The sequence below is a fragment of the Rissa tridactyla genome, chromosome 1 (genome assembly GCF_028500815.1).
Source record: "Rissa tridactyla isolate bRisTri1 chromosome 1, bRisTri1.patW.cur.20221130, whole genome shotgun sequence".
NCBI classification, from domain to species: Eukaryota; Metazoa; Chordata; class Aves; order Charadriiformes; family Laridae; genus Rissa; species Rissa tridactyla.
The window spans coordinates 14,301,594-14,325,207 of NC_071466.1; the positions used below are offsets into that span (position 1 = coordinate 14,301,594).

At 43.9% G+C, this 23,614-nt stretch overlaps 1 protein-coding gene across 4 annotated transcripts; it reads right to left on the bottom strand.

Moving 5' to 3' along the window:
• Positions 1-338: 338 nt before the first annotated feature.
• LOC128913366 (transmembrane 4 L6 family member 1-like) lies at positions 339-21,432 on the bottom strand. Of its 4 annotated transcripts, none has more exons than XR_008467923.1 (7): positions 21,282-21,432; positions 18,070-18,249; positions 14,529-14,594; positions 8,880-9,025; positions 7,921-8,107; positions 4,571-7,404; positions 339-1,313 (listed from the first exon to the last, which is right to left on the bottom strand). XR_008467923.1 is itself a non-coding variant. In XM_054210784.1 (6 exons), exons 2-6 carry the CDS (start codon positions 18,238-18,240, stop codon positions 7,384-7,386), a joined length of 591 nt encoding a protein of 196 aa, XP_054066759.1. In that variant the 5' UTR covers positions 18,241-18,252; positions 21,282-21,425; the 3' UTR covers positions 4,450-7,383. The 4 variants fall into 4 exon arrangements, 1 of the variants encoding a protein (XP_054066759.1); XR_008467922.1 differs by having other exon boundaries at positions 18,070-18,252; positions 21,282-21,425; XR_008467926.1 differs by lacking the exon at positions 14,529-14,594 and having other exon boundaries at positions 18,070-18,252; positions 21,282-21,426.
• Between the last annotated feature and the right edge of the window lie 2,182 nt (positions 21,433-23,614).

Consider the following 23,614-nt stretch of genomic DNA (forward strand, 5'->3'; position numbering starts at 1 on the left):
AGGACTACTGGCAATTCTTCAGTACTTCCCGTTCTTCAGAAGATATCCAATCTTATTTTTCTGGGGAGCAGAGATTACGAGGGTAGGAATTAGTGTTGATAGGAGCAACGGAGCACTGATGTGTGGATCGCTAGCTTGACTTAAAGGAGGGGAAATGTTATATTTTGTCTAACATGCAATGGTATGAAAATACTCTGTATTTCTCTGGGTTCTAGGCACAAGGCTAACGCAGAAGATAGGGCTAAGAATTTGTCTGTTTAAAGCTGACTGAACTAAACCCACAATAATAATGAAAATAAACCTAGGAAACAGCAAAAGAAAATTTATCACTGACTTACCGAAGGAGCTGCACAGATATTCAAAGCAAGCGCCTTAGCGTTTCGCTGCTGGAAGCAGGCAGGAGAGCAGGCTGGTCTTAGCCTCTGCAATAAAACTAGAGGAAAGATAGAGACTTTTCTTTAGCTATTTTGTGAAGCTCCCGTTAAACAGACATGATTCTGAGAAAATCTCATACATGCATTAAAGAATTAAGTTGGTAGACGTGGTGCTGAGGGACATGGTTTAGTGGTGGTTTTTGTCAGTGTTAGGTTGATGGTTGGACTCGATGATCTGAAAGGTTGTTTCCAACCAAGACAATTCTATGATTCTATGATTATAGAATCTGGGCAGCCTGTTCCAGTGCTCTGCCACCCTCAAAGTAAAGAAGTTCCTCCTCATGTTTAGGTGGAACTTCCTATGTTCAAGTTTGTGCCCATTACCTCTTGTCCTGCCACCGGGCACCACTGAAAAGAGCCTGGCCCCATCCTCTTGACCTCCACCCTTTAAGTATTTATAAGCATTGGTAAGATCCCCCCTCAGTCATCTTTTTTCCAGACTGAAGAGACCCAAATCCCTCAGCCTTTCTTCATAAGAGAGCTGTTCCAGTCCCCTCATCATCTTGGTAGCCCTTTGCGTCCCCTCTCCAGCAGTTCCCTGTCCTTCTTGAACCAGGGAGCCCAGAACTGGACACAGTGCTCCAGAGGCGGCCTCCCCAGGGCAGAGTAGAGGGGGAGGATGACCTCCTCCGGCCTGCTTGCTCGCGTTCATCTGTGGGGTGAGTAGCTCCTTTCCAGGTGGAAATCACAGATTTCTTCATCACAGATGCACTCTGAGCAGGAGTTTGAAAGTTCAAATGTTCAGGAAGGTTTTCTGCAGTGTGCCATCTCCTGCAGGCAGGCAGCCAGGAGTAGCTGCGCATGGAAATGGCAGTGACACAGGCTGAGCATGTCCCATGGGCAGGACACGGTAGGAACACACATGCACACAGGTGATGGCTGCGGGAAGAAGGCGGAGAAGTGTAGGAATCCCCTGTTTTCTGTGACACCTCTCTGTACAAGGGAAAATAAGGTTTTTGCGAACTTTTGCAGTGATCTGGTAGGAAGTCTCTCTAAGGAGTATTTAGAAAAAAGTGAAAATTAAAAAAGATGAAAAAGCCTGACAACCACATGACTATTTATTCTGCCTTAGGAGAAATATTCCTTTATATTTATATTCAAATATTATTTTGACTGAGTGAGGGGTTTTAACTTTGACCCAATATTTATGTACAAAAGAGACACCGTGCAATTTTAAGGTGCATTTTCTGGGTGGTAATTAGAAACACTCCCTTCCACCTTAATTGCACAAGGTTGTCGAAACTGCAGCTGTCGGTGGCAATGGAGCCGCTGGTTTCTCTGGGCTGCCTTCCTTGCTCAGAACAGGATGTTTCAATAGCCTTTAAAATGCTTTTTACATACAGGCACACACTAAGCTTTTTTTTTTTCTATGCACAAAAGTTTTGCGGCAAATTTCCTAAGCAAGGACAGAGCAAGGTTGAAGGTGCATGTGGCTGAAGGTGCACATGGCCAGGTCTCAGCCCACTCTGCAGCCAGGAATTCCTGGGAAGAAATATCTGGCATTGCATCCTTCATGTGGGGGTCAGCTAAATATCAGCACATCCAAAGCAAGATTTGAATTTGTTCTTTGACGTCCGCACAGAACGTCTGGAGTGACTCTGCTTTTTATTATCTCTTTAAAAAAAAAAAAAGAAGAAAAAGGAAAGGAAAGGAAAGGAAAGGAGAGGAGAGGAGAGGAGAGGAGAGGAGAGGAGAGGAGAGGAGAGGAGAGGAGAGGAGAGAAAAAAAAGAAAAGAAAAGAAAAGAAAAGAGAAAAGAAAAGAAAAGAAAAGAAAAGAAAAGAAAAGAAAAGAAAAGAAAAGAAAAGAAAAGAAAAGAAAAGAAAAGAAAAGAAAAGAAAAGAAAAGAAAAGAAAAGAAAAGAAAAGAAAAGAAAAGAAGAAAGAAAAGTGAAAGAGAGTGACAGGCATAAAAATCTCCAGGGAAATTTTATTTAAAGACCCAGAAGAGTGGAGGGCAGATGTGGTAGGACAAAACATAAGTGAAATCTTTACACGGTGGGATGAGGGAGACTTAGAGAAAAAGTATGTTATGTAGTTCATCTGAAGCTGTAGAGTTTTTGCTGGTATACAGTGCATGGAAGAAGGATTGTAAAAGCATGAGAAGACGGATTCCTCACTGAATCTGTCGTTGTGCTCTTTTGCCACTAGGTGACTCTCAGGAAATGCATCTATTTCACCCCTAAAAGAGAAATCTCATTAAGGGAGAGATGGCTGAGGTGTGCTTCCCGCTCCCGATGGGGGGCTGCAGCTTTGGACATCACCTGCTGCACCGCTCACCCCAGGCTCCCTGCGTAACCCGTGGGGGGAAATATGCAATTTTAGGATGTGATTCACTGACCTATTTTAGGTCCTGTGGGGCAGGACAGGGTGAGGGCAGATCTCAGCCTGCTCAGGGCTGTTTTTAGGTGCGGTGTTGCTGTACCCAGTAGATGCTTCAGGGCTTGATTTGGCTGCTCATGTCGAGATGGCTGGTGCCACCTGAGATGCTCTAAAGCCTGTGAGATGTCCACATGGGCAAGTGGATGTTACAGAGCCCCTGTGGGAGACACATGCCCTTCTGGAGCAGCAGACAGGGTATTCTGATGTATCTCCAATGGTTCTGAGTATCTACTTAGGAGATACTCAGGTGAGCTCTTACTCTGTCTTTATCACTTGACCTTGATGGAACAACTCTGACACAGCTGTTTGAGAAAAACAGAGGAGTGCCTGGAAGGAAGCGAGGAGTGCTGCGTACCAGGGAAGTTTTCGATCTATGGTGGAAATCTTCTGCACCTCAGTGAGCACTTACAGCTACTCAGCTTTGAACCAAACCAACAGGAAGAAATAAACATGGACAAAACAATGGCCTCTGTCCCTAAGATAAAGCCTTTGCCCTGCTTTTCTGAGTTAAATGTGCTACAATGGCGAGCTTTAGATGTACCTCTGTGGCCCATGGGCTCAGGAGGAAAGGGATGCTGTGGAATATTAGCGGACCTGCAGGGAAGGGTGTTTCTGAACAGTAGCTGTCCCCTGCCACTCCTCTGGAAAGGGACAAGCCCAAAGAGCTGGTGCTCCACAGAAAATGAAATAAAGTACTGTGAGAATTTTGAAAGCGTTTTTTTGGTTTGGGTTGGTTTTTTTTTTTTAATTTCCTTTGCGACTTTTTTGAAGTTTGTTTGCAAAGAAGTGGTTGCCTGAGAGTCGCTGCCTGGGAGGAGAGACGCAGGGCTGGGGACGGGGCAGAAGAGCAGAGACTGTGGCACAGGGAGGTCTGCGGGGACCAACCTTTCACTGGTTTGCTTTGCTCTTCCTGCCAAGAAAAACCCAGCTCTGAGGCCTGAGGCGTCTGAGCTATTTGCATCAAAATGATCTGACGGTTCCTCTTGAAATGAGATGGTCTGAACTAGTCTGTGGTTTCCAGCTCAGGTATTTGAATCATGTCCTTGATCCTGGCAGCTGAAACATGGGTCTCTTAGTCTTTAAACATTTACAATTTTTCAGATGGTGTCCTGGGTCTAAAGTTTTGTTCCTATCCCAAGTCAATCCCAGGAACACTTTTTTCTCTTCCAACCAACATAGATTTGCATGTGGCTGATCTCCTGCATGAGTTTCACATGCAGAAGAGAGAGGGATAATTTGATTAGAAAGTAACACATTTGTACTCCTTGTATGAGAGCCTGTGTAGTGAGACTGCACAGTGAGTAATAAATATAAAAATTAAACCAATATTTTGTCATTATGCCTGTGTAGAGTTTTTGACCATTAATTATTTAAGATTGATACATATAGAAAAGACAGACTGACAAATAGGTAGGTAGGTAGGTAGGTAGGTAGGTAGGTAGGTAGATAGATAGATAGATAGATAGATAGATAGAAAGAAAGAAAGAAAGAAAGAAGATTAATAGAGATAAAAGATTAAGAATATATAGAAGATCTATATATATATAAAGAATATATAGAAGAATATTATGAGTTCCTTAGTTTTACTGAATTCTTCATGTCTAGAATACTGAAAACATTTCAGAGACAAAATGCCTCTTTTCTTTTGTTAGATTTCCCTGAAATAATTCTTTCCATTTTGAAAAAACAAACCAAAACCAAAACAAAACCCACTTAAAATCTGTAGTAATCCCAGTTCTGAAAGGTGGTATTTTACCTTAGTCAAGCTGATTCTCTGTCCAAATAAAAATTATTATTAGTAGTATTATGTAGTTATTTTCTCTTGAAGCCCACCCAAAAAAGCCTGGGTTTGCAGGTCTCCCCGCAGTGCTCGGTGTGAGGGGCTGCCCCTCTTGCAATGTGCTGGCTGGTTCCTGGAGATGGCTCTGGAGACACCTCAGAGAGGTCAGGCTTCGACACACTTAAAATGTGATTTGGGAGATCCGAAAAGCCATGATCTGAAATGATTTCACCTAATTTTAGCCACCTTTATGTATCTAGCTGATACATAACTGAATTTTTAGCATCCTTGTGTTTGCAAGAGACAAGCGTTTGCTTTGGTCACCCACACGTCCGTGTTGCGGGCTCCGGCTAGATACTTGGGTCTCTAGACATTTGCGAGTGGCTCTCAGGTGTGACAGAGGACATGTGGAAGACCCTTGCTGCCTGGAGCGGTATCTGGAGACCGAGCAGGATGCTTTGCTGCACTTCAAATGGCACTAGATGCTCCTGTCTGGGGTGGACAACTGAATCTTACCCAAAGAGGCAACGCCTCCCCCCTGCCCTGGACACCTCTTTCACTTTGGGCTGCCTCTCTCCATGGACTATGTAGCTTGATGCCTACCCCAGAAAAGACTCCTTTTCAGTGGTTTAAGTTAGACAAGATGAATTTAACTCTACTTTCTGTATTATTCCTTGTCTCTTCCTACTGGAGCTAGTTTGAAGTCACAAGTCCTTCAGGTCACACAAATCAAGCCAGAAAATAACTTCAGAATAACAATATTTAATATTTACATATATCAGTGAGGCCAGCGATTGCACAGTTGGCAGATCAGAGGGTGTCCCCGTAAGCACACAGACACTAAACTTCCCCAGGGCAGGACAGTTTGGAACAAGCAGATGGCAGCAGTAACGTGCATTTATTTACTTTCCCGTGCTGGAGGTGGTGTGTGCCAGTGGGGACCTCTCCCTCACCCGGTGGTGGCACAGCCCAAACTGCCTTTATCACAGAGGCGAGAGTCAGGGAGAGCAAACTAAAGGATGAGGGCAGGGCTGATAATTTAGGGACCATGAAGGGCTCATAGAGCCCCTCTGCTGATGGAGTCTCTCTCCTCCTGACTACATGCCAAATATCCTTACTTCTAGCTGCCTCCTTGACCCTTTTTGAATCTGTTGGCTTTACTTTGATGTCTGTTTTATATGGTAGCACTGTCCAGCCTTTATCGCTGACAATGAACGCAAGTTTCTAAGCCAACTGGCAGGTTTGGATGCACCTGGTCCTGATTGCAAACTTCAACGTGCCTTATGTTTTTTTTACGGAAGGTACTTTTAAGTTTTATGGGGCAAATTTCCTGCTTCTAAGGGTGAAGCTGCTCTCCAAGGAAGTGTACACGTGCTCTCCTTCTTGGCACAATTGACATTTTCTTCCCCATTTTGTATAAAGAGGTTTGTGTGCTGCATTAGAGAACAGCACAAACAGCCATATGTGTCTGCAATAACTGTGTTCATATATCTTGCCCTCGTGCTACAATGCAGAAATATGAACAACTTTTGACTGAGAAAACACAAACGTCTCTCTTTGAAAAATAGACTCCAAGTGCTTTAGATATATTCAGCTTTTCATAACTGCAAACACCCTTTCAGGATGGATAAAGATCATCTTACAGTTTGGCTGACTCAGGGAAGTCAGTGGTATGTCCAAGAATTAACCTTTGAGGGAGTCACTGAAATGATGGGGTTTCTGAAATTTGCCAGTCATGGACTTTAGCATCAAGGGCTTGATCTTGAGCGAGGATGGGGAATTACGCAGTTCCTGGTTGGGATTATGGTTGCCGTAACATGAGGACTGATGCAATTTGTTGCCTTTCAGATTATATCTCTTATTTGTTACTAAACTGCGCATAATTACTACCTTTACCAATTTAATGTTTATCTTTACCAGTTAATTACTTTGCCCATGTGATCTATTCAAGAACAGCCCTACAGACTTGTGTGGAAATTAGTGAAATTCCCATGCAGTCTCGTGAGGGCAAAATTCGTGGTGAGGTTCTCCACCGTTTTGTTAAACTGGACAATTCCAAACTCTTGCTCCAAACCCTACTGTCCATATTGACCCAAATGCCCCTCCAGGGCTACCACATCTCTCAAATGCTCCCGAAGAACTTATTTAGAAGTGCACTGGACTTTGTCAAACAAGACAGCAAGCACCGAATGGGCACAAGGGGATTTGGCTCCAGGGTGGCTGAAGGAGGCTGAAAACTGTATGTTTCAGTTGCCTCCGTGGTGCTGCGAATGCCACTCGATATATTCTCTGCACAACCTCATTTAAATCCGGAAGCGCCTGGTTAGCAGGTTAATAGGAACAGACAGGTGAGCTCACAGCGGCATTTGTTGGGGACGGGAGGTTATTTACATCCAGCCAGAAAGCGCCTGCTTCGTGCAGTTGATAAATGTATAAATTAACAATGGTTCAGTTTCCCATATGCACAAGAGGGCAAGTGGCGAGCTTTTATCTGGGGACTGTTGTGTTTTATGCAGCAGTTTGGCAGTCAGGACCAGGCAGATCAGTGTTTTTGCCAGTACCTGCGATTTAGCAGGTATATTCAGAGAGACGAAAATTTGGAGTCTCAGTCTAAATGATCTAGCCCTTTTCCACCCTGACTTCTTTATCAAAAATTCATTTTGCCCCATGAAACTCGTGAACATTTTGGGTTTTCTTTGTCGTCCCCCCGTAAATACAGCACAACGCGCTATCCTTATTGTATGTGAATCGGCAGCTCGGGGCTTGTCCTGGCATTCTCTGTAGGTCATTCACATTCCAGAAATATTTGTCTGAAAGGCAATGAATGAAAGATGATTAATTAATATTCCAGGAGGATATCAGACTTACTGCAAACATCTCATAAAATGAAAATAAACAGTAAAAAAGAAGCAGTAGTGATAAAAGAAACTTGAAAGAGGTTTTCTTCCATTTTGTAAAATGATATTTTTACCACTGTTGACCAATTGAAAACACCTCTGCTTCTTATCTCTCTCACTTACAGATGGTGGGGGTCATTACACTTTATCAAAAAGGTGTCTTGAATGGGAACAAAGGCACGTAACTGAGTACATCGATACATCACATTACTCCACTGTTTTGAAATATATGAGGATGGAGTTATCCCTGACTACAATGTGAGGAGAGAGGAACAGTGTGCAAATGCCTCTGTACGGCCTCAGGCTCCTCAGAGGAGCTCGGTCAGGCGCTGTGCGGATCTTTCTGATCATCTACTATTACCAGAGCCTGAAAAGAAGTAAAAGTGGTAGGAATGTAAAACACTCCGATATCTTTTACGGCATACCAACCTTTCTTTTCCTCATACATGTGCCACATATGAAGCCAGTAAGTCCGTTGACAACTTGAATGAAACAAAGAGCAGCTTCAATCACACCGATGGCCAGGAGAATAGAGAAAAGGATAATATTCCAAAGGACGATGTTTTCAGGTTCTTTGCAAATGCTCCATGTTGTCTTGTTGAACAAATAATTGTCTCTGTGATACAGAAAAATAATTGGCAATGTATTAGAAAGTAAAAATTGGAGAATGCTTTCTGCGTTAGCTTTTTCTGAACTTGTTTGCACAATGTAAAGTGAGTCTCATATTCTACTATAATTGGTAAAAACGGGCGATTCTCTTTGGAACTCCAGAGGTGTAATTGCAGAGGTGTAATTGATGACTAGGGAAGAGAGCGGCATCTGTACGTCGTTGCATGCACAAGAATCTCCCTTTTGTTTTATGGCCATGCTAATAACTAACGGGAAAAGTCCCTAATGTTTTAAAAATGTGTCTCCGTATTCTCCATTCCTGCTGTGGTATCTCACTCAGTCCAGTCCATCCCTCGTCTCTAGCGCTGGCTTGAAAAGCGTGGTTGCCACAGTTAACTTTAAAGATTATTTGCTTTGCTTTTCAGAAGTAGGTAGAGTAGACTCATTTCATGATGATTTAACAGATTGATGTGGCATAGTTATCAAACACTTCCTTTTGACTCCAGTAGGAGTCACAGCTCAGCAGCCTTTTGAAAGCTTGGTGCAACTTGCACAATGGGCTGCTGACAGCATGACAGAAGCAGCTCAGGCAGTTTACCCAAAGATGACTCCTTGGTCAACGAGATGACTAACTGGAACATGCTACACAGAGAAACGTGAATTTAGGTGTAGACAGGGTGGACCACCAATTCACTTTGGAAAAATCCAAATTTTCTACAAAAAGATGGGGATGGGGATTAGGGAAAGCAAAGTTAGAGGAGCCTGTAAGTCATACTCACTCCAGAGTGTCATTCCTGAAAGGGTAGAGGTATTCTCCATCACCTGTGTTGCACAGAGGGCCCCCAATCAGCCCCAGCGAGGAGATGACCGCACAATACGCTCCTCCCGCGAATCCCATCATGGACAGGACCACTGACAGCAGCATCTGAAAGGGAAGAGACCTTCAATATCACATGCACAGAGGCTTGAGCAGCATGGAAAGCTTACACTGAATGGGAAGGAATGATCTTCATCTGTTTCTTACTATAGAACCATAGAATCATAGAATTGCCTAAGTTGGAAGGGACCTTTCAGATCATCGAGTCCAACCATCAACCTAACACTGACCAAAACCACCAGTAAATCATGATAGTATGATTTTTGTGGGAACAAAAAATGACTTTTTCTGACTGTTGTGGCTATCCTAGATGTTAAAGGATTTCAGACTGTATTTGTTTTGCTTTTAAAAGTGGTTAAACCCAGAGCTTTACTTATTCAGGGTTTTATACTCATCCCATCAATTATGAAAAGTCTGGTGGATCTTCTTTCAAAAGGCCAATATGGAGCCAGTACTGGCTTGATGTGGTCCATATCATGTGCCTCAGCATTCCCAACTCTTCACCAAGAGCACCTTTCTCAGCCCTTATACCAAGAGAAACTAGCAAGCAACTACTGAACCAGGTATGAAGGCAACAGAAGATGCATTAATTGTTTTTGCTAATTGATGAGGAATGCCAAAGAGCCTTTCTTATTGCTGCTTTCCTTAATTTTGCAACAGGTTTGACATGTGGTTACCACTGCTTGTGTTGAGAAATCTAATTGTGCTGCATGTGGCAACGAACCAGTGGTGACTTTGAATTATATGTGGTGCACCTGTGCCTTTTACGTCGGCGACTCCCACAGAAACGTTACTTTTACTATGTTTTGGGGTAGTTTTCTATTAATGGGCGGGATGTATCTGGTTGCTGTTTCTATATAGAAACAACAATCTCAGGAGGGTGCTACTGGTGGTGTATCTGGGACAGGCTTCCCACTAGTCTGGTTAAGAGTCCTTGCCTGTGGTTGTTCATAACTCTGCCAAGAGAAGAGAGAATAAACTCCGGAGCAGACTGCCAGATCCAGGGGAAGACCTGGACCAGGGGCAAGGCAGCAAAACTGCCTTGGAGTCAGGGCAGAGGCACGGCTGAGGAAGAACATGGGAAACACTCCCGTCCATGACTTGGGTTTGAAGCCTAATACCTCAGGCCTCACGTTTCACCATTGCCAGCAAATACCAGTGAACTCTAATAGCCCACAAGGAAGGTAGAAACCTTCTCCTGATACCAGCTGCTCCACACAGCGCTGCACTACAGAGTCAAATGGAAACACCCACCACCCACATTGCAGATTCGTGACATTATCTTGAAAACTATTCACTATTTAAACGTGTTCAAGCTGGTGAATGCAGTTTCCAACTTGCCAGCTGATGACATTACTGCTTTCTGTACAACCTTGCATGCTGCCAGTGTGTGAATTGACTCATTTTGTGTGTCCTTTTGCCTCTAAAGCAATCCTTGGGTTAGAAGTTGCTGGGATTTCTCATGAGGTTTATTTCATCATAACTGATTAATGACTCGTCTTTTTTTGCAAAGCTGGACACTCTTTTTGTCTTTATCTACATGTTGGCTGAGTTCCCTCTTAGCAGACCTTTATTGTCAGCAAAACGCAGGTAATTTAGTATATTGTCCAGACCAAAGCTGGGTTGTAGCTGATGCACTGTCTCTCACAATAAGATCACCAGCCATGCCTCGCGGTGATGGTGAGTGACTGATATTCTGTCTGAAACTCCTGCCTGCGCTGAACCACTTCTCCCCATCTGCTTTCTCATTTACTTCAACAGTGCATTCTGCATCTTGGCTGAAGGATCTTAATTACGCAAACGATTAGTTTTGGCACAGCATAGCAGTATGGGATATCCCAAAGACAATTATGGTAGAAAGAGTCAAATGGTCTTTTGCTACTTCTACGTTTTATGATAGTGGTTAGTAGTAGTACTGGTACTACTCATTGGTGCTACCTTTGATGGCTATTCTTTGACACATGATTTTGTCATTTGAAATCTTGGATAACTTTATCTCACCTGTTTCCTTCACTGTGCACATGATAGACAAAGACTGTTTGTCACTGAAAGCGGAGTCTGAAGTTGCTGCAGCTGTTAGATTGTCTCTCTTGGCCATTTTACAGACACACAGTGGCATTTCTCCCTTATATCTACTCTTCTGTAGTCTTTTTTTGAGGATTGTCCCATGTTCTATGGAAATCTGACAATTTTATTAACTATTGCATTATCTCAACCTTTCAGCATTTTCCTACCTGTACCATCTTCATTTATCACTTTTTTTTTGCAATTTTTTATTTCCTCATTTGTGCCTTTGGTTGCAACATGAGGACTAAACTGGGATGCTTGAGTTCGTTGAAATTAGTTTCCCATGGTGTTGGCTTGTTATCTACCTCTTGCAAAGGTTTTGCTGATCATTTTTGCTGATTTTTTTTGATGTTCTCCCTGCTTTGTCTTCCATACAAGTGGTTTGTCTCTGCTGAGCTGATGAAAACTTTTAGCATTCATTCTCTGAGCATTTGCATCAGCTCCTTTAGTGAAGTTACCAAGTTCCTCCTGTCTCAGCTTGTGCTGTTCTTTATTGCCCTGATTCTTGTTTCACGCACATTTCTTTCTTCTCTGTTTCTTTCTCTGGAGGTGTTTTGTTGTGGAATTAATATCCTGTCTGTTTATCCAGGTATCTTTGCTTATCTAGGTTTGTTTGTCTGGAAAGCTGCTATGGCTATTCTTGTTCTACTAGTAACTCTTAAGGAAAGCTTAGAGAGAAATATTGGAGTATGTGTTTGCCTTATTTTGGGGAGCCTTTTTTCCTCATTGTGCCAGTCCAGTGGATGCTTTCAGTTGTGGACACACTAAGGTGCAAGACGTGGAAGCTTTCTAAATCTGTTACTTTCCAAAATCATTACTGTATAATGCAAGGATATGAAGCCATCTAGGTATATTTGCAGGCAACAATTGTAAATGGATTAATGAAAAAACTTGCTCAATGCAGCACATAATCACTGTGAAGTGGAGAACTCAATAAGGTGGATAAAAGGATGAGAAAGTTAGTAATTATTATTACTGCTGTTGATACTTCAGCAGAGCGCAAAGGCTGTGAAGAAGTCTGAAACTATTAAACCAGGGATTGCACAAAATATAATAGGGCAGAGTCCCTACCCTGAGGAAAATAGTTATGGTCTGATTGAATAATAATTCTGATCAGTATTAGTTCTTTTACCCTTTTTTTTCCCCTATGAAAAGCAATGCTGAACATTAAGTGTAAATTATAATTTTATACCTAAAGCCCCCAAAGCAGAAAGGTGGCCAAACTAGCCTTTGGATTACACAGGCTCCTGAATATCTCCAGTGTGGGCTATTTCTCTGCCAATAGGTAGAAGTTGGTGGACAAGCCACCAAGAGCTGGAGGGCCTGTATCAGGTCCACCCAGAGCCACCTCACCAGGAGCTCTGGCACCTTGGTAAGCTGCGGCCATCATGCATGTTTGAACCAGTCCCAGGGTTCTTCTGCTCTCCAGTACCTGCTGATTCACACCATACCCTGCCTTGGGTATACAGCCCATATGCTCAGGGCGTCTGAGCAACCCTGCTGCAGATGCCTGTGTGTTTCCTCATGTTGTCCCCAAAGTAAAGTTTCCCTGATGTTTCTTCACCTGAAGAAGCACATCATTGGCCTTCAGCTCTCCCCGCAGTACTCACCTCTTTTTGCATACTTGCGAATCACTCTTCCCCAGGAACTGTTCTGGGAGAAACCGTTGTTTTTAATGCCATTCATAGCCATTTGCTCTTTACTCATGTCCCCATCCCATGTCTACAAAGATCCACATTCTGTCACATAGGATAACTTGTAGAACTGCACTCTTTTCCACCTCAAAGAGGTGGGCAATTCCCACAGTCCCAGAAGACAGCATTTTCTAAGATATACTGTCTTCACTGAGCCTCTTGTCTAGTTTGGTTTGAGCAGCTTCATCACCTGGCCATCAGCTCATAATCAATAGCACATAATCAAACTACTTTCTCTACAATGTCTACTGTATTCCTCTGTAACAGCAAAAGAGGAAGAGGAGGAACACTTCGTAGGTAATCGATCAGTGATGGGAAGGTGCAGACAGGATACCTGGCATCCATGTGGTGCTGGTAGGAACGGTTCAGACCGTGAAAGGGTGGAGCATGGTGGCTGCCAGATGGCACTGTGTTACCACCTGCATCGGCAGGCTGGGGGAGTGAACCCAGCCAGCCTGGGGAAGTTTGACTCTTGGCCCTGTAATATTTAGTGCTGGAATGACAGATGGAGAAGGGAGACCTGAGATGCTATGTGAACTGGTCCCAGTTCATCTGGATTTCCCCTCGTGACTTACCATGTTCAGCAGAGCGTGGGAACACCCACAGTACAGCTGTTTTTCACCACTGCTTTCTACATTGCTCAAAACCCGGAGAAGCAGCTGGCTCAGGCACTGGGTTCGGGATGCCTAGGCTCACATCCCAGTGCTGCAACTGGTTTACATGGCCATCATTAGCAAATCCTCCTTGCTGTCCATGTGACATTTGGTAAAATCAATGTAATGACATGTCCCTTGGGATGAACTTGCTGACATCCTAATGGAGAATGCTATTTTGATATTTTCAGTAATGAATTAAGTAAAACATCTTGAAGAGGTAAAGGTCTTCTCATGGATCAAACTAAAAGTTAATGGAAGAGTACAGAAGAGACATCCTTTATTGTATGGAATCTCTCATTCCAGGCTTCTTCTGGGAAGCATGTAGTCTAAAATAACATTTCTAAGTCAGTTTATTCTTGCTAATAATGATAGCCACATAGAAGTCTCTGCCCAGGGCTTGAGGATTAATGGAGATGCCTGTATAACATGGTGTTTTATAATATTCTTAATTCTCAAGAGAAAAAGTCTCTCTGGTCTTTCTCTGGATGACAGAGACACCAAATTGCATTTGCACCTTTCATGTGCCTAACACTTGGGCAAACGCATGCTACAGTTCAAAGCTTTCCATGTGGACCAGCCTCCGGGAAGCAGCGCTGGCTCCTTAGTGCCAGCAGCAGCAGCTCAGACTTTTAGTATGGACCTGCAAAGTAGAAGACCTATCTGCCCATATGGAGGTGAGCAGGGCTGAACCTGTGGAAAAGCAAATTGCCATGGAAGGGTATGGAGGAAACAGGACCTAGTGAAAGCAGAAGGCACAGACAGCCATCTCAATCTCTAGGATTGCCTTGAGCGGGGGGAAGCTGGAGCCACGCTTTACTTCATGTGCGTTGAAGTAAGCAGTTTTGTCCTTCTCTGCCATCAGCAATGTGGCTCAATGCTCCAGCACCTGCCCTGGCTGACTATGATTTCCCTCATATCAGTGGCTGCAATATCATAACATTCTTGTTGGCTAACTGAGCTCTCAGCCCCAGCCCAGGGACGCTGTAGATCAAGCTCCTCTTCTGCATTTCTCTGACATGGCTGTTGATGGTGGTGTGGTGGTTTGTCATTGTACGTTTCCACCTGCTGAGCAGCCATTTAAGAGCTATTGGGCAAATCATATAGTGCCATTTCAACACACAAATATCCACTTACCCCACATCTGTTAGCGCAACATCCTGCTCCGCCTGCTCCCAGCATCATGAATGCTGGCAAAATAACCTGTGAGAAAAGCACAAGCTGAATTGGTGTGCAGTACTTCTGCTGAGATGGTTTGTAAAGACTACCAGCGGGGCATCTTGTTCCTCAAATGCAAACCACCTTCTGCCTCTTCTCTGTGAGTTACACCTGCTTGGTGCTTGCTGAAGAGTAACTCAGGAGGAAGTGTGGGACTACAGCTAGAGCTGGCTGGCAAATTTCTGTTACAGTAATTCCAATTGCTGAAGCTATACTGCTTCTTTTCAGCAGGGTTTTGGTTTTTTTTCAGGAACAAACATGTCCGTTTTGAGAAAATGGAATTTCTGCTCGGAAAAGATGCGTCACTGGGGTAAGAATCATGTCAGTTTAAATCTTGTGAGCATCCTGCTCTAGATTATATTTGGGAAATTAGTCTTAAATTTCCTGAAACGCGTCTGACTTTGGTTGGTTGTGCTGAGCTTCCGGAAAACCTGTAGAATGGACTTCACTCAACAGGGAACTCCCAGTTCACATCAGCTTCTCCATGGTAATTATCAGGTGGAGCTGGATGATTACAATGAAGTCAGTAAGCACCCGTGTCTCAGGATATAATGCCACCTTACAGAGGCACTTTGGAGATAGAAAAAGCTGCATTTAGTTTGATAGCTAGAGGGCAAGAAAGCTTTTGTGGGTCTAGCTGTGCATCCAGAGCGCTCCTGATGCCTTGCCTCTGCCCACTACTGCTTGTGTAGGCATCTCAGAGCAAGACAAGAAAATGAGTATTTGAGAAAGTAGGAAACGGTCCCTATAAAGTTAATGAGAGAAGGAGAACCCACCAAACAAACAAAAAAGGTAAAAGCTGTAAAAACAGCATGACTACATGCTGGAGAGATATTTGGCCATGTAGGGCAGGAAGAGCACGTATCCATGGTGAATGAAGCCCAGGGAATTTACGTGTGTAGTGTGAATATCTCTGTTAGACTATGTAGGACAGGGTTATGAAACCCACTTAGATTTGCAGGCCCCTAAACATTTTTCGAAGGATTTGCTCTCCGCTGCGTTTTATGCACACCCCAGAGGCAGCCTCCAGCACCTGCAGTGGTCGCTGGACCACAGCTGGAGGCCTGCAGGGGTAGACCATTGAGGTTAAAAAGACATTCCTCTTCCTGGAAAGAAGTCAGCTCTTAAGTAACCACAGGTGGTCCCCAAGGCAGCCCCAGCCCCAGCGTGCCACTGTCTGGCACTCGGAAGGAGAGCTAATACCTCTGCCCATCAAACCAACACTCCCTTTCCTCCAGGGCTGTCTTTCTTCTTTGGAGGTTTCCCATCTAAGCTGCAAACACCTTTGTGTCATTTATTAGCCTGGCTCAGGATGAAGGGTTCACTTGGCAGCTGTCTTTTTTTGAAGTGCCTGATTGTAAGCACCTGCCTTTTGACAGGGAAATGAGAATTTGCTAGATTTGGCTGTTGTCAGTAAAATGAGGACTGTGTGTGAACCGTGGCTCAGCCAGGCATTTCCAGGTGTTGCACACAAGCTTTCCATCAGGAAAGACGTTATTATGACACATGGAGCTAGTCCTCCTCTCTTTACACCCTAAACTTTTGAAATAAGGAAATGGAGTGGTTTTCACGTCATATAAATTTCCATTAGAGAAGCAGCAGAGGAGAAGGAAAGGGTGGGGCTGGTTGCTCAGCCAAAGAGTGCGCTGATGGTCTAGGTATCTACAGATACAGATACAGTCTACAGATGAAGTTCCCAGGTGGAGGTAGGTTTTCTGGCTCACACAGCCAGGCCAGGCTTTTATGAAATTTCCCCCACAGTCCTGGCTCTGGAGACTGTGCCCTAGTTACAGGGAGATTCTCCAAGATCGGGCAACCTGTTGGCATGACTTTCCTGAGTTTCCTTTGGGAAGAAACTGGGTACGTGGGGAATTGCATTGCAGCCTGGTCACTGTGGAGTCAGGATACAGACCAGGCTCCAGTGGTGGAGCATTCTGCCCCTTGCTTAGCTCCCTGGGAGGACTAGAAGCCAGTCTTCATTTTTCCATGCTTCCAGCACCTGGAAAATGGAGCTGATGATAACGCTTTCTTTCCCCTTCCCTTCACCTGTGGGCATTTTTCATGCCGTTTTCTGGAAAACACGTACACTCAACAGCATTGTTTGTGGATCAATAATTACTCCTAATGCTGTGTTTTGAAGGTCAATGCAAATTTTTCCTCCCCTCTCACTTGCTGTTCTCATTTTTGATGTACGTAGTGCTGGCCACAGGCAAGTCTGTGTGGAAGCCTTAAAAGAAGGCACGTTTTCAATGAGCCTGTGATGCTCTCATGCCTAACATCTGCCTTTCCTTTCATTGGACGCCAATGACTCCTGGGCTTGCAGTGATACGAATTTTCCACAGGCCTCTCATGTAGTTCCACTTCTTCCTTTAGGCTTCCTTCCACAAACTCATGCTTACGTTCAAGTTCAGCATGAGTAATAAACCCAAGTGGTAGCTGGAAGAAGAAGCAGGCAAGCTGCTGGTGGAGAACAATTTATTGAATGATCTTATACCATGTTTCTGCTTTAGGAAGTATGAGTCTGAACCACATCCATTGTAGCTTTCCCATAGACTTAAGTGGTAGCTGCATCATAGCCTGACTGTGAATGAGATTTGCTTTTTTCTAAGTTAATTATTCTTGAACATTCATTTTTTTGATGCTCAGGTAGCCAGCTCTGTGCCAGTTTACCATCTGCCTAGGCTGCCTAATAGCCAGTACTTGTCATATGCATGTTACTTGCTTGGCTTTTTATCTGCACTTGGGTGGGTAATTGGAAGACCGTAAAGGGATCAGGCTTTCTAATGAACTGGAAAGATCGGTATCCCCAAACCTGTTCCCTTCTGGTTATGGATATTCACATAAAAGCGATATTTCCTGAGTGTTGGAATAGAGAACTGGTTATAGAAGAGCACATGCCAACCAGGTCAAACCCAAAGGGTGTTGGGTGGGTGTGTGGGAACGTAGGGGGAGTTTGGGATTTCAGCCATTTGCAGCTCCACATTCGTTGAGTGATGGCTGGGTCTCTAACGAACACCTACTGAAACATGTTTCAGTTTTGCCCTTAATGTCTTTTGTGAATTATGTGAGCATAAAATCAGTGAGAGGAGTAGCGAGGGGGTGTAGACAATACTGAAAACTCACCACCTCCAGCTGAGTTTAGGACCTCAGCTTTGCTTTGACTCATAGCGGATGAACACCCACGACACCCTTCTCCACAGTGAGAAGTCAGTCCTATTGCTTCCTCCTGACTTGCAGAACTGATATTTGTCTCAGGAATACCTTGTATTCCTGTGATTAGGGACTTTTTTCAGACTTGAATGCACTTTCTCCGCCCCATACCCAGCTTCCCAGTTAAGCTGCTCACATATTTATGCAAAGCACTTTTCTATGACTTTTTTTTGTTACCAGAGATTTTCTTAGCCCTGAACTTATAACAAACCAAAACCCATAGGAAACAGTAGTAATACTTTTCTCTTACCAGTATCCCAGCTCCTAGAATGCCGTGGAAAAACCAGACCAGATCGGTTATCTTGCTGAGCTGCAGAACTCGTCCATTGGGGAAGTACAGGAGGATGTTGGAGACTATGGCACATGCTGCCAGTGGGAACAGGGTGATCCCAATGCACTTTGAACACTTCCCTGTGCACATGGTAGCTCTCTACTGAGGAAAGACATGGAGAGGTTGTGGTTATTGCAGTGAAGGGAGCACGGGATGTCAGCAGTTCTTTTGTTTAATGACAGAAGAATCAGTTTCGAAGCAAGAAATGTTCCAGTTAAGGCTTACACGGATAATCCTGTTCTACAGAGACTGTTCCCTTCAGAGGCTCTATTTAAAATGGAATTATTAAAAACTGGAATGTTTAATTGAATTTATTTAAAATTGCCAGGACTGAACATGCGTTGGTATGAAATGAACCGAGAGTTTAATTTTAGTTGTTAATGGACCATGGTCTGTCCATTGGGAACATCAGTAACACAACCGTGGCTGCACAAACTGATACCTGGGCTGTCAGACTTCATGGTGGGGCTAAGGCCTTGGGTGGAAGGGGAGGTGGATTTACTGGGTTGTCTGGGACCACTGTCTTGGGAAGCTGATTTGAAATTCCATGCACTAAAGGTCTAGAAGAGCATGAAATAACTGCCAGGAATGCCATAGAAATGTTCATCCTTGCCTTGGTGCTGGGGCAGCTGGGGGAGCCTCACCAGGGCCCCTACCAGCTGCATCTTCTCTATTTTGGTCAAAAAAACATTGCCAGCAAGAAATGGAGAAACTTTGGTTAATGTTTCCTGTGACCTGCTTATCCTGCAGATAAGGGCAGATAAGACCGTGGGTTACGGGGCTGTTTGGCACCCACCCTAAAATATCCAAGAAACTGGAAGCATGTCTAATCTTGTGGCTATTTTCTAAGGGCAGGTCACAAAACCATCCCACCTCACTTTCAGAGGTCTGCCATAATGTGTAAACCAGCAGCTTAATATTTCACAGTTGTCAGGTTCTTTTAAAATCAAAGAATCATCTTTTAAAAATCAAAGGATCAACACAAATGAAGCACAATGTTTGAAAGGGATCTCTGCAGGTCTCCAGTCCAATATCCTGCTGGAAGCAGGACTACCACCAACACTAGGTTGTTGTGTCAGCCACCGCTCTGTGTAGCTGAGCTTTGAGAACCCCCAAGGATGGAGCTACCACCAACTCTCTGGGTGACCTCTTGCAGGGCTGCCCCAGCCTCTTGGTGAAAAAGTCTTTCCTCATGTCCAACCTGAATCTCCCAAGCTGCAAACATGGCTGTTACTCCCCATTATATCCTCTCCCACCACTCCATCACCTCTGCCGCTCCCTTCCCACTTTGTTGTAAGCTGCTATTAGATCCCTCTTCACCAAAGTGAACCACCTCCGCTCGTACTGCATCCACGCTGTGATCTGTAGCCGAAGAGAAAAGGCTGATCAGTACAAACGTGGACCCACAGATATTTCTCCATGTCAGGTTGGAAATCTCAGACTACTGGGTCAGAGACTGAACCATCACACTGCCATTAACTTTATGGCACAAACTGATCCCACCTTCTTCATGATGTTTTATCATAGCTTCACTCCAGCTCAAGGCTTTCAAACACATAAAAGTACAAAATATCAATCTGTGTATTTCTGTCCTCAGAGAAAGCTGACAGACAGTTTATGACAAAGATGTGCCATGAGAAAGTTACAAAATGTAAGAGGAGGAAGATGATCTGGACACACACCATTTCAATACACCCCCTGTCCTACACACGCACACACACAGCCATGCACGCGTGCATGCCTACGCTTGCTACGTGCAAATAGTTTTTGTAATAACCGAGGCAATAAACAGTGAAATGTCCCTCAATTTAGTCATGTGCGTTGGCTAATCCTGGAAGTTTTGTGACAGAAGTTGGTATTGAGAAGGTATTAAGCAGGCTGGAAGTACCGGAATCAATCAAGGTTGGGTTCCCAAGCAAAAAAGCCCAGGTGAAAGACAGTATGAAGATATTTGAGAAAACCAGAGACGGGCTGAAATTGGCTTCATTGGCAGAACAAAGACAGCGGAGAGATGAGGTAAGCCATGAAGACAGACTAGCGTCCTCAAACCTCTGTAACTGAGAGGGAAAACAGAAAGACTTTATGGGATGCTGTATATTGCTGTGAGGTGGCTGAGACTTCTTCTGAGTTTGCATTTCTATAGCAAAAAATTTGCATTGTTCTCTGCTGCTACAAGTTTAACAAGAGCACTGTGCTTATATGCTTTTTCTTCTGAGCACTTTATAATCACTTTATGCCTTTTAATCCAGCTTTAAAACAAGTTGACGGGCATTAAACTATTCCAGAAGGGAATGTTTTTAACAAAGATACTTCTTGGTTTACTGTCATTACCTATTGTTTATATAGTGCTCAAAATTGGGCAGGGCATTTTGCAAGCCTCTTGAAAAAAAGCTCCAGCTCAAAGAGATAAAAATCTAAGCAGAAGGAAGATTTGCAAATGAAAAATGAAGCAGAGAGGGAGCGGAGGGAAACGGAAAGAATATTGGATATTTCACCCGTCCTTCTCTCAAACACCCAATGCATTTGCTATTTCTTTTTACACTGACTTTTGCCTGTCTGCTTTCCTGTCTCATTCCAGCTTCTGCTTTTCCATGTGTCTGCCCAGCCTCACTTACTTCCCCTCCCCAGAGAGAAGCAAACAAGCACAGGCACAGCTTGGCCTCCTCCTGTAAAAGCTAAGTCTTGTAGGCGAGTTATAAATTCCCTTCTGCATCTTCCGTACATAGCCGGAGGGCCCAATTCTCGCCTGGTGCGAAGCAACACGACGCTGCTTTGGCTGGAAGAACAGGGGTTGGCAGCCCATTCTCTCTGACCTATCTTAATACCACTTCAAACTGCAAGGAGAACTTACCTAAACATCCATCACCAGACCTAGTGAGAGTCTCTACCGCCAAAATCAATGCCGCTTTGCTACCTGTGTACATCAGAGGATCTGACGTCTGTTATTACAGCTTAGGAAAACACTCTGGATTGCCAGAAGCACTCAAAACACTTTATTAATTCAGCAAACAAAAGCACTTTCTACAGCTTCGTTAAGCAAGGTGGCTAGAGCAAGCTTCTAATTTTTAACTAGGGTTTTAGAAAGTTTTGCTTTTTAATGCTGAGGGAAGCACGGAAATACCTTTGCTTACCTTCTACACGGGCCTAAGATGGCCTCCAGGCTCCAGAGCTCCCCACAGCCAGCTTCTGGCTTTCCAGCTCCTCTCTCCTGGAGCGTGGCGATCTGAGGGAAGCACAGCGACGTTTTTGGGCAACAGCCTCTATTAAACAAATAGCTGTTTCTCTTTGGAGAATGAGGAAATACCCCAAGTTATCCCTGGTTGGCCAGTGCGAGGTCGGCATGTCACACAGAGTTATTGATTATTTTAAGGCAGTGTTCCAGTGGTCAATGCCTTGGCCCTCCGGGACACGCAGATTGGAACAGCAGAGACCTTTTTACTGCTGCAACTGTTTCAGCCCTGCACAGTTTGGCACAAGAGGAAAGGCAGGAGACGGCAGGGGTGCAAGTGCACCAAGAGGAACAAGGGGTGAGTGGCAGAAAATGTGGTTAAAGCACAAGGTGGTGGCCCAGCAAAGTCTGGCCGTTGGTCTAAAGTCATCTTCTGCACAATGGGCTTGCGGTTGTTAAAGTTTGGCACCAGCTTTGCTCCAAAGCCTGCTGTTGGGAGAGTGGGGATGGGAAGGGAAGGAAAGAAAATTCTCAATAAGATGGGGAAAGGAAGAGGGAGAAGGGTGGAGAGAAGGGAGAGGTGTGATCAAGTGAGGAAGCAAGGAAATAAAACCACAGTTCCAAGGAGCAGAGAGTGGGAATGTGGAAGAGAAACTGAAGATTCACTTTGGCAAAGGAGAAGAAAAAGGCAGAAGAGACACTAGGGTTGGGCGAAGAAATAAAAAACAGAGCAAATGGTATCTAGAAATGTTAAAACTAAACTAGGAGAAGACTCATACTGAGGAAAGAGGGATGTAGATATTTTCTTTTGTAGAAAATGTGGTAGTAATAACTTTTAAAATATGTCCAAACACTAAAACATATAAATATATATGTTACTCCATAGGTCAGGTTTGGTCCCAATCATGCTGGGAATATGCTCAGCTCTCTCTTCAACTGAAAACATGTCCCCCCGGCAGGCACCTGCCGCCGCCTTGCTCTTAACATGCAGATAGAAGGGTGACTTGATCACAAAAACATCAATGAAAGGGGCATGTGAGTGAAAGCAAAGATGCAAAATATTTCACCCTCCACCTTGCTGCCTCTCATCTTCACTCTCATCTTTGGAGAAAATTTCTCACTATGAAAGACTGGTTATGTAGAGTGGAATTCATCTCACATGACTTTAGATGTCCATGAGGTAGGTGTCACCCTAGACTGACTTTATTCCTAGTGAGAGGAACAGACACTTTTAAGGAAAAAATCACCTATTTAGTTTAGGAGCTACTGTAGGGTTACAATAAGCCATTAATAGTGAAAGATCTCAACACCTGTGGGGACTTAAACGTTGGCATTTGTGGTCAGATGAACACCACACATGAGGACTATCAGGGTGGCTGCAAAAGCACAGGGGCAAAGCCTGTGACTTCAGTCCCCAGGTTGCATATTTAATACCACCAGCGTCAGAGGATGCAGGGGAGGTTGTCTTCATCAACGATTCACAGCTAGTGAAAATCTTAAAAAAGCCCATAAAGTGAGTCAGGCAAATAAACTTAATTACAGTACAAATGGCAAAAAAGAAGGGAAACTGAGCTGAACCCAGTGAACCCAATGCCCCACACTTCAACTGACATCAGTGGTAACATCATTTCACCATGTTTTATGTGGTGGCGCTTCAACTCCAAGGAAAAGGAACAAAATAAGTCTCCAACAATCTTCAGACAGAGCAAAAGCACAAGGTCTAATGGCATTTAAAGCATTTAAAAAATTAAATTTAGAACAACTTGAAGACCATCAGCAATTTGCATTGACACCTGGGGCACCTGGGGCACCTGGGGGGGAGCTGCCAGCTTATTTAGAAAGTTAAGAAGCGAATAAGGAAACTTCATAATGATATTTAAGATGAACCCTAAATCTCATACCCTGGTTTCTTGGAGTTTTTATAGACTCTTACTACATAATATCTATAAAATACCACCTTTCCCATCCTCACATATGGGATCAGCATTCTTGATTTTGCCTGGTTTTCTCTGATTTTGCCTGGCTCATAGCCCTCCAGGGTGATGTGCAAGGCTCACCTCTGTAGTTTCTCATCTGTACTGTACTGTGTCCCCAGCACTATACAACCCTTTACTGACCTTCACCTCTTCACCTTTCAAAGTTTATCCCATCCTACCATACTTCATCTACCATTTATCATTTAGTGTCTAGACTTGATAGCTAGACTTGATCATGTTTCTTAATTCCAAATACTTCTCTGTGCCATTGTCTACTGAAGGCTTAATAGTTTTCCAAGCAAGTGCACGATGAACAGAA

Bases quoted from the DNA above. Each gene is read 5' to 3' on its own strand.
- LOC128913366 (XM_054210784.1), bottom strand. From the start codon at position 18,240: ATGTGCACAGGGAAGTGTTCAAAGTGCATTGGGATCACCCTGTTCCCA. The intron at 14,595-18,069 runs GTAAGAGAAAAG...CTTTTCTCACAG, and splicing joins TTCTAGGAGCTGGGATACTG to GTTATTTTGCCAGCATTCAT. The intron at 9,026-14,528 runs GTAAGTGGATAT...CTTCCCTTTCAG, and splicing joins GTTGCGCTAACAGATGTGGG to ATGCTGCTGTCAGTGGTCCT.